The sequence below is a fragment of the Oncorhynchus mykiss genome, chromosome 18, assembly GCF_057628025.1.
Source record: "Oncorhynchus mykiss isolate SJ-2025 chromosome 18, ASM5762802v1, whole genome shotgun sequence".
Taxonomy (NCBI): Eukaryota; Metazoa; Chordata; class Actinopteri; order Salmoniformes; family Salmonidae; genus Oncorhynchus; species Oncorhynchus mykiss.
The window spans coordinates 40785879-40793203 of record NC_143039.1 but is presented as its reverse complement, the minus strand read 5'-3'; the positions used below and the strand labels follow the sequence as shown (position 1 = coordinate 40793203).

The window sequence follows — 7325 nt, the reverse complement described above, 5'->3', positions numbered from 1 at the left end:
ACTAACATATTACTGTAATGCGGTTTGACTGAATATCCTGTCCGGCAGTAGTCCACACACTGTGAGCCTTCAACACTGTGGGTAGAGAGCAAGCTGAAGACACTGTAGCCATTTAGCCAAAAGAGAATGGACATGAGCTTCCTAAATTTATTCAATCCAACCGGAGACCTAAGGTCAGGTCAAGGTGAATAATAGACAGCAAGAAAAATAGAGTAGAATACTGAACGTCTTTAATTAAGGCTTTTAACATTATACATAGAGGGTTTTTTATAGAGATCTTTAATTGAGAAGGGATCAAGTTCCCTTCCTTGTCATTAAATATCAGCATTCCCCTGGGTTTATTTGTTGGGAATCATCTTCAATTTCATATCTTGGCCCTTTTCTCATACCGTGCTTCCAGGAATGAAACTTTCACCTTGGTTTTTGATATAGCTCCATCCTCCAGTCCCTTTAATCATTCAATGATGCCTTTAAAAATGTCAAAAAGTGCCAGTTGAAAACGGGTAAAAATTGTCAGTCCAAAACGGGTAAAAATTGTATTAGTGTATCAGTATTGACTGCTCTCTTCTTTTTCCAGATACAAATGGTACAGTACCCCTCTTTCCTATAATTGCACTGTATTGTCATCAAGAATATACAGTAACTGAATATACAGTACCAGTGAAAAGTTTGGACACACCTACTCATTCAAGGGTTTTTCTTAATTTTTTACTATTTTCTACATTGTAGAATAATATTGAAGACGTCAAAACTATGAAATAACACATATGGAATTATGTAGTAACCAAAAAAGTGTTAAACAAAATGCATTTTAGATTCTTCAAAGTAGCCAGGTCATCTGATGCAGCACTCCATCCCTCTCCTTCTTGGTAAAATAGCCCTCACACAGCCTGGAGGTGTGTTGGATCATTGTCCTGTTGAAAAACTAATGATAGTCCCACTGATCGCAAACTAAATGGGATGGCGTATAGCTGCAGAATGCTGTGGTAGCCATGCTGGTTAAGTGTGTCTTGAATTCTAAATAAATCACTGACAGTGTTACCAGCAAAGCACTCCCACACCTCCTCCATGCTTCACGGTGGGAAACAGACATGCGGAGATCATCCGTTCACCTACTCTGCGTCTCACAAAGACACGGTGGTTGGAACCAAAAATCTCAAAGCAAGTCTCTTCTTCTTATTGGTGTCCTTTAGTAGTGGTGTCTTTGTAGCAATTTGACCATGACAGCCTGATTCACACGGTCTCCTCTGAACAGTTGATGTTGAGATGTGTCTGTTACTTGAACTCTGAAGTATTTATTTGGGTTGCAATTTCTAAGGCTGGTAACTTATTCTCTGTAGCAGAGGTAACTCTGGGTCTTCCTTTCCTGTGGCGGTCCTCATGAGAGCCAGTTTCATCATAGCGCTTGATGTTTTTTGCAACTGCACTTGAATAAACTTTAAAAGTTCTTGAAAGACCTTCATGTCTTAAAGTAATGATGGACTGTCATTTGTCTTACTTATTTGAGCTGTTCTTGCCATAATATGGACTTGGTCTTTTACCAAATAGGGCTCTCTTCTGTATACCACCCCTACCTTGTTAGTTTGTGGAATTGCATTCCATCTTAACAAGGCACACCTGTTAATTGAAATGCATTCCAGGTGACTACCTCCATGAAGCTGGTTGAGAGAATGCCAAGAGTTTGCAAAGCTGTCATCAAGGCAAAGGGTGGCTACTTTGAAGAATCTCAAATATATTTTGATTTGTTTAACATTTTTGTGGTAACTACATGATTCCATATGTGTTAATTCATAGTTTTGATGTCTTCACTATTATTCTACAATGTAGAAAATAGTACAAATAAAGGAAAATCCTGGAATGAGTAGGTGTGTCAACTTTTGACTGGTACTGTACATCATTTGGTATGCATAGCTATTGATAAAGTGCGAACAGTATTTAGTTAAGAGGGCTTTATATTTTCACCAGTCCAGTCATGGCTTTAATCCGTCTTTGGAGAAAATGCTGTAAATATAAAAAATAAAAAAAGATAAATTCCTTGCTGATTGGATTGTTCAGTTTTGTTCCCTTTTACATCCATGACACACAACAGCCAATCTGTTTGTTCCTTGGAGTCACAAGCAGGACAAATAAACGGAGCATATACAAAGAGACTCTCCACTTAAATCTCTCTCAGCTGCTTGGTTGATTGTAGTTCTCAGCCTCCTCGACAGGGGCATTGTAGTTTCTGAGGCATACTTCCTTCTTCTCAATCTCTTCAAACTCCGTCACAGAGATGTCCTGGGGGATCTTCTCCTCTGAGTTGCTGCGTCCAGACAGCTTGTCTGGGTGCTCCATGTCATTGAAGCGTTCGGCCACACACTGTGCAGTCAGCCTGGCCTCGGGGTCGTGGTCCCAGCACTCGTCTATCGTGCCACACACCACCTGGATGCCCTGAGGGAGAAGCAGCGGAGCACAGAGACTTACAGTCAGTAGTGGTACACAGATACTCGAGTCGGAAGAGAGAGAGGTTGGCCCTAATAAAAAATTGCTTTTGTAAAAGATAAATAAAATGCCTAAGGAAATTATGCAATAATCCATCTGAGAATGTGTGCATTATGCATAATGAAAGCAGGCCTTGTTACTTACTGGGTGGTTGATCCAACTGCTGGGGATCTCTGGTCGTCCCCTGTCTCTGAGTACGCTGTCCTTCATACTCTCCACACACGGGTGCTCCCTCACCTTACCGAATGGGGGCTCGTAGTCCTTTACCTCTGTACACAAACACACACAGAGCCGAACATTTAAAACAGGAGCCAAAGAGATACAGAAGTCAAAAGATACGTTATAGGTTTATACAGTAGGTTCATAAACACACACACAGAGCCACAGAACATGGTACTGGTTTGTGAATATTCAAATGTAGCCCTGGCCTCACTAAATGATTTTCCATGAAAGTGGACAATTAAGTATCATATCATATTCTCAAACATGAACAGAGAGATACAGAGGTCAAAATATACATATGTTTTAGGTTTATAGGATCAGGGGCCAGGGAAACGCTGTCTGAGAGAAACGGTCAATATTATTGCATTAGATCTCAGTGAGAATGTGCTTGAAACAACTCACCAACTCAGCGTTGGCTCAGTGTCAGCTATCTTATAACGCGGCATCCAAGATGCTCGTCAAACCCCATGCACAAACAAAGTTTACTCAAGGCAGAATTTCAAAGAGTTGGCTTGGGATGATGCAGTCTGGAAACTTTAGTCAACGGTTTGCAGAGAACTATTTATCTTTACATTGATCTGATCTGTCCGTTTGGGTAGAGCAACAAATCAAACTCAAGTTCACTTTGAAGAGTGGAGTTCTCGTATAAAAACATTTGTTTCAGGAAGGCCAAATTTGGTACCTAAAGTAGTCTGACAAATTCTGTGTAAGAACCAAGCGCTAAATGAAACTAAAAGTCATTTTCCAGATTTCCGACGCAAAATAAATGGTATGCCAGTAAGTAAATTATCCTCAATAGCTCCATATTGCAAAAACATTATTGGAAAATAACATTAAACAGACATGAGATAGGGCCAACTGAAAACAACAGGGTTATTTGGGGGCAATGGCACTGTGGCATTCAGAAATACATCCACAATGAATAGCTGTACTGTACTGAGACGACTGCTTCACTTTTGCATTCGTTTAGTACTGCCATCGTGAATAGAATGAAGACATGGAAATAGTATATGGATCATAATGAAAACCTTTACCATCTCACAACACAATCAATCAAAACAATGATGAGTTGACCTGTTACGTAAGCGGAGTCAAAAGGCCCAGCAGTCAGAAATGTGATTTTCCTGTGTTATATGTATATTTTATGTATAACCAAGGTGAATTTGTGTAAGAGCTGCTTGAAACTTCAGCCTGTTGTGATGGGATGGAGTTTTGGCCTGCCTGAGGACATCACCAGGTGGTAAATTAGTTAATAGACCAATAAGAAAGAGTTCCAAATCTCTCTGCCAATAACAGCTAATGATCAGTTTTCCCCACCTCAGTCAGATGACTCCCAGACGGTCCTAGCTAAATTCTTGCTTGAGAAATTGCTTTTTTTTTTTTTTTTTTTTCTTCAAATTTTTGTTTATTTTTGACCATTTTAATTGAAGTAAGGTATTTAATGGGGCGGCAGGTAGCCTAGTGGTTAGAGTGTTGGACTAGTAACCGAAAGGTTGGAAGATCAAATCCCTGAGCTGATAAGTTAAAAATCTGTCGTTCTGCCCCCGAACAAGTCAGTTAACCCACTGTTCCTAATCTGTCATTGAAAATAAGAGTTTGTTCTTAACTGACTTCCCTAGTTAAATAAAGGTAAAATTTAAATTATTACCCAGAAATGATTTGATATTGAGATATAAAATGGCTGCATTGGAACTTTAAAGCTGATCAGTTATTTCCCTGTACGGTACTGTAATACTGTTCAACTGAATTCTGGCTGACAGATGAGAAACGCACAGTCCCTGCCCAGAAGAGAGGCCTCACAGGAAGTCCAGATGAACACAGACAGGAATCGGATGCTAGGTCACGGCTTGAGCCAACAGCTGACTCTACAGGCAAGAGCTTCCTGTTTTTGACAAGAAGATTTCCCTCGTTTCAGTGTTTTAGCAAAAGTACACCCACCCGCCCACCCATCTGTCATTATTCAAGCGAGTAACGGAATAGAGGTTCTTTCTTTTTTTGTCCCGTGTAGCTCAGTTGGTAGAGCATGGTGCTTGCAATGCCACGGTAGTGGGTTTGATTCCCACGGGGGAAAATGTATGCAATCACTACTGTAAGTCGCTCAGGATAAGAGCATCTGCTAAAATGTAAACAGTTTCAGGGTTGTGTAATGGGAGCCTATAAAAATAAAAAGTTTGTCTTATTTCGAAAACATATGCCATATGAACATTAGGCATATTTTGGGAGCTATTTTGGGAGCTATTGTTTTCGAATGAGACGATAAACAATTTAGTATTTTTTTTATAGGCTCCCATGCTAAGTCCACACTTAAGGTCATTTTGTGGTCTCCACACAAGCAGTGTTTTCTAAAAAGGAAGGAATGGTCAATATTGGTTTAAGAGAGAAACTTTTTTCAAGTCAACCAACCTAACCATTAAACTCTGCAATGGATGAGACGACAACAAAACAAAAGAATGTAGATAGTGGTTTGAGAAAAAAAAGTTTTAACACTGACTGGGTATATTTCTGAGAACTGCTCATGCAAAACAAGTGAGTTACAGTTGAAGAAGTCGGAAGTTTACATACACCTCAGCTAAATACTTTTAAACTCAGCAATCCACAATTCCAGATATTTAATCGTAGTAAAAATTCCCTGTCTTAGGTCAGTTAGGATCATCACTTTATTTGAAGAATGTGAAATGCCAGAATAATAGTAGAGAGAATGATTTATTTCAGCTTTTATTTAATTCATCACATTCCCAGTGGGTCAGAAGTTTACATACAGTGAGTGGGGCAAAAAAGTATTTAGTCAGCCACCAATTGTGCAAGTTCTCCAACTTAAAAAGATGAGAGGCCTGTCATTTTCACCATAGGTACACTTCAACTATGACAGATAAAATGACAAAAAAATGCAGAAAATCACATTGTAGGATTTTTTTATGAATTTATTTGCAAATTATGGTGGAAAATAAGTATTTGGTCAATAACAAAAGTTTATCTCAATACTTTGTTATATACCCTTTGTTGGCAATGACAGAGGTCAAACGTTTTCTGTAAGTCTTCACAAGGTTTTCACACACTGTTGCTGGTATTTTGGCCCATTTCTCCATGCAGATCTCCTCTAGAGCAGTGATGTTTTGGGGCTGTTGCTGGGCAACACGGACTTTCAACTCCCTCCAAAGATTTTCTATGGGGTTGAGATCTGGAGACTGGCTAGGCCACTCCAGGACCTTGAAATGCTTCTTATGAAGCCACTCCTTCGTTGCCCGGGCGGTGTGTTTGGGATCATTGTCATGCTGAAAGACCCAGCCACGTTTCATCTTCAATGCCCTTGCTGATGGAAGGAGGTTTTCACTCAAAATCTCACGATACATGGCCCCATTCGTCCTGGCCCCTTTGCAGAAAAACAGCCACAAAGCATGATGTTTCCACCCCCATGCTTCACAGTAGGTATGATGTTCTTTGGATGCAACTCAACATTCTTTGTCCTCCAAACACGACGAGTTGAGTTTTTACCAAAAAGTTATATTTAGGTTTCATCTGACCATATGCCATTCTCCCATTCTTCTTCTGGATCATCCAAATGCTCTCTAGCAAACTTCAGACGGGCCTGGACATGTACTGCCTTAAGCAGGGGGACACGTCTGGCACTGCAGGATTTGAGTCCCTGGCGGCGTAGTGTGTTACTGATGGTAGGCTTTGTTTTTTGGTCCCAGCTCTCTGCAGGTCATTCACTAGGTCCCCCTGTGTGGTTCTGGGATTTTTGCTCACTGTTCTTGTGATCATTTTGACCCCACGGGGTGAGATCTTGCGTGGAGCCCCAGATCGAGGGAGATTATCAGTGGTCTTGTATGTCTTCCATTTCCTAATAATTGCTCCCACAGTTGATTTCTTCAAACCAAGCTGCTTACCTATTGCAGATTCAGTCTTCCCAGCCTGGTGCAGGTCTACAATTTTGTTTCTGGTGTCCTTAGACAGCTCTTTGGTCTTGGCCATAGTGGAGTTTGGAGTGTGTTTGAGGTTGTGGACAGGTGTCTTTTATACTGATAACAAGTTCAAACAGGTGCCATTAATACAGGTAACGAGTGGAGGACAGAGGAGCCTCTTAAAGAAGAAGTTACAGGTCTGTGAGAGCCAGAAATCTTGCTTGTTTGTAGGTGACCAAATACTTATTTTCCACCATAATTTGCAAATAAATTCATTAAAAATCCTACAATGTGATTTTCTGGATTTTCTTTTCTCATTTTGTCTGTCATAGTTGAATTGTACCTATGATGAAAATTACAGGCCTCTCATATTTTTAAGTGGGAGAACTTGCACAATTAGTGGCTGACTAAATATTTTTTTGCCCCACTGTACACTCAATTAGTATTTGGTAGCATTGCCTTTAAATTGTTTAACTTGGGTCAAAATTCCCTCAATAAGCCCATTCCTCCGCACAGAGCTGGTGTAACTGAGTCAGGTTTGTAGGCCTCCTTGCTCGCACACGCTTTTTCAGTTCTGCCCACAAATTGTCTATGGGATTGAGGTCAGGGCATTGTGATGGCCACTCCAATACCCTGACTTTGTTGTCCTTAAGCCATTTTGCCACAACTTTGGCAGTATGCTTGGGGTCATTGTCCATTTGGAAGACCCATGTGCGACCA

At 40.5% G+C, this 7325-nt stretch overlaps 1 protein-coding gene across 2 annotated transcripts in view; it reads right to left on the bottom strand.

Moving 5' to 3' along the window:
• Positions 1–213: 213 nt before the first annotated feature.
• The window catches only part of LOC110496033 (TGF-beta receptor type-2), a 56287-nt gene continuing 49175 nt past the window's right edge, over positions 214–7325 (bottom strand). For both annotated transcript variants that reach the window (XM_021571664.3, XM_021571663.3), the window contains exons 6-7: positions 2626–2750; positions 214–2430 (exon numbers count right to left, since the gene is read on the bottom strand). In XM_021571664.3, coding sequence (XP_021427339.3) covers positions 2170–2430; positions 2626–2750 — 386 coding nt within the window. In that variant the 3' untranslated portion in view covers positions 214–2169. The remainder of the gene's footprint in view (positions 2431–2625; positions 2751–7325) is intronic.